Source organism: Microtus ochrogaster, chromosome 4 (assembly GCF_000317375.1).
Source record: "Microtus ochrogaster isolate Prairie Vole_2 chromosome 4, MicOch1.0, whole genome shotgun sequence".
Taxonomy (NCBI): Eukaryota; Metazoa; Chordata; class Mammalia; order Rodentia; family Cricetidae; genus Microtus; species Microtus ochrogaster.
Window position 1 is genome coordinate 65,830,804 of NC_022011.1, and position 1,305 is coordinate 65,832,108.

The window sequence follows — 1,305 nt, forward strand, 5'->3', positions numbered from 1 at the left end:
GGCTGGCCTCGAACTCACAGAGATCCGCCTGCCTCTGCCTCCCAAGTGCTGGGATTACAGGCGTGCGCCACCACCGCCCGGCTAACTCTGCCCTTTCTGTGGCCAACTTCACAATGACTTAAGGAACAAAAGGACTCCCTTTGTGAATGGCCATGATGATGCCTTAAGTGATGCTTTCACTACTTTATTACACACGTCTGTTTTTCACCAGAATTTTAAATCTCAGAAAGCAAACTGGAGGCAGAAAAAAAAACCTCAAGACACTATAAACAGGTAATATATATGTCAAGCGGTATTAACTAATACCTTCTAAGTCCAAGAGCTCTTGGGAGTCAGGTTTTGAATCCTTCGGATCTATGCTCTGGAGAACCTGCAGGGCTCTATCCATTTTATCCTAAAAAAGGAACAGGTGACAGTAAGAAGTCTGAACAGAAAAGCACTGTGCCCAGACACCCTCAAAGATAATACATCTTTAAAATCTTGGTAGTTTATTAAACAAAAGAATGTTACCTCATCTATATAAACAGGCTCAGGCTCTGATTTCTTAATTTCCTCCACTTCATCATCAAGTACATTCAATTTGTTCACCGTTGCTATGGAAACAAAGTGAGTTATAAGTTCTTCAACATTTACTTTGGTGATGCAGTCATTTATTTCTAAGTGGTCTATTATTATCCATGGGTGGGAAGGGCTCTTTGGTCATCACACTTCATAATCAGGATATCACATACAGTCATTCATCACACACAATATTTATTCAGCACTCACAGTGTGCCAAACCTCCTTCCCAGTACTTATGCACACACCAGTTAATAGGCAGAAGAATCGCGTGCTCATGGACCTACATTCGAGTAGGAAAGTGAGCAGCATTTGCAGGCGCTGTCACTACAGCCACTTAGCTGAAAACTGAATGTTACCACCGGGGCGAAGAAATACACAAGCAAGCGAACAGACTCTATCCCTACGCTAGTTCACTTATAACTGTTAAGTTCCATCTATACTCTAACCTTCTATATTTATAAATAAAAATATAGACCTGTTTTAACCTAACTGATAGTTAAAATAGTACAAAGCTACAACAACAAAGAAGTATTTCATAGAGAGGATGTTGAAAAATGATTTATAAATATACATATCCTGAAGCTGGGCGACGGTGGTGCACGCCTTTAATCCCAGCACTCAGGAAGCAGAGGCAGGCAGATCTGTGAGTTCAAGGCCAGCCTGGTCTACCAGAGCTAGATGAAGGAAGGAAGGAAGGAAGGAAGGAAGGAAGGAAGGAAGGAAGGAAGGAAGGAAGGAAGGAAG

At 41.8% G+C, this 1,305-nt stretch overlaps 1 protein-coding gene across 1 annotated transcript in view; it reads right to left on the minus strand.

Annotated features, from left to right (window-relative positions):
* Stam2 (signal transducing adaptor molecule 2) overlaps positions 1–1,305 on the minus strand; it is a 46,395-nt gene that overhangs the window by 14,303 nt on the left and 30,787 nt on the right. Inside the window, exons 9-10 of the mRNA XM_005346409.2 lie at positions 511–593; positions 307–394 (exon numbers count right to left, since the gene is read on the minus strand). Of these exons, the coding sequence (XP_005346466.1) occupies positions 307–394; positions 511–593 (171 nt within the window). The remainder of the gene's footprint in view (positions 1–306; positions 395–510; positions 594–1,305) is intronic.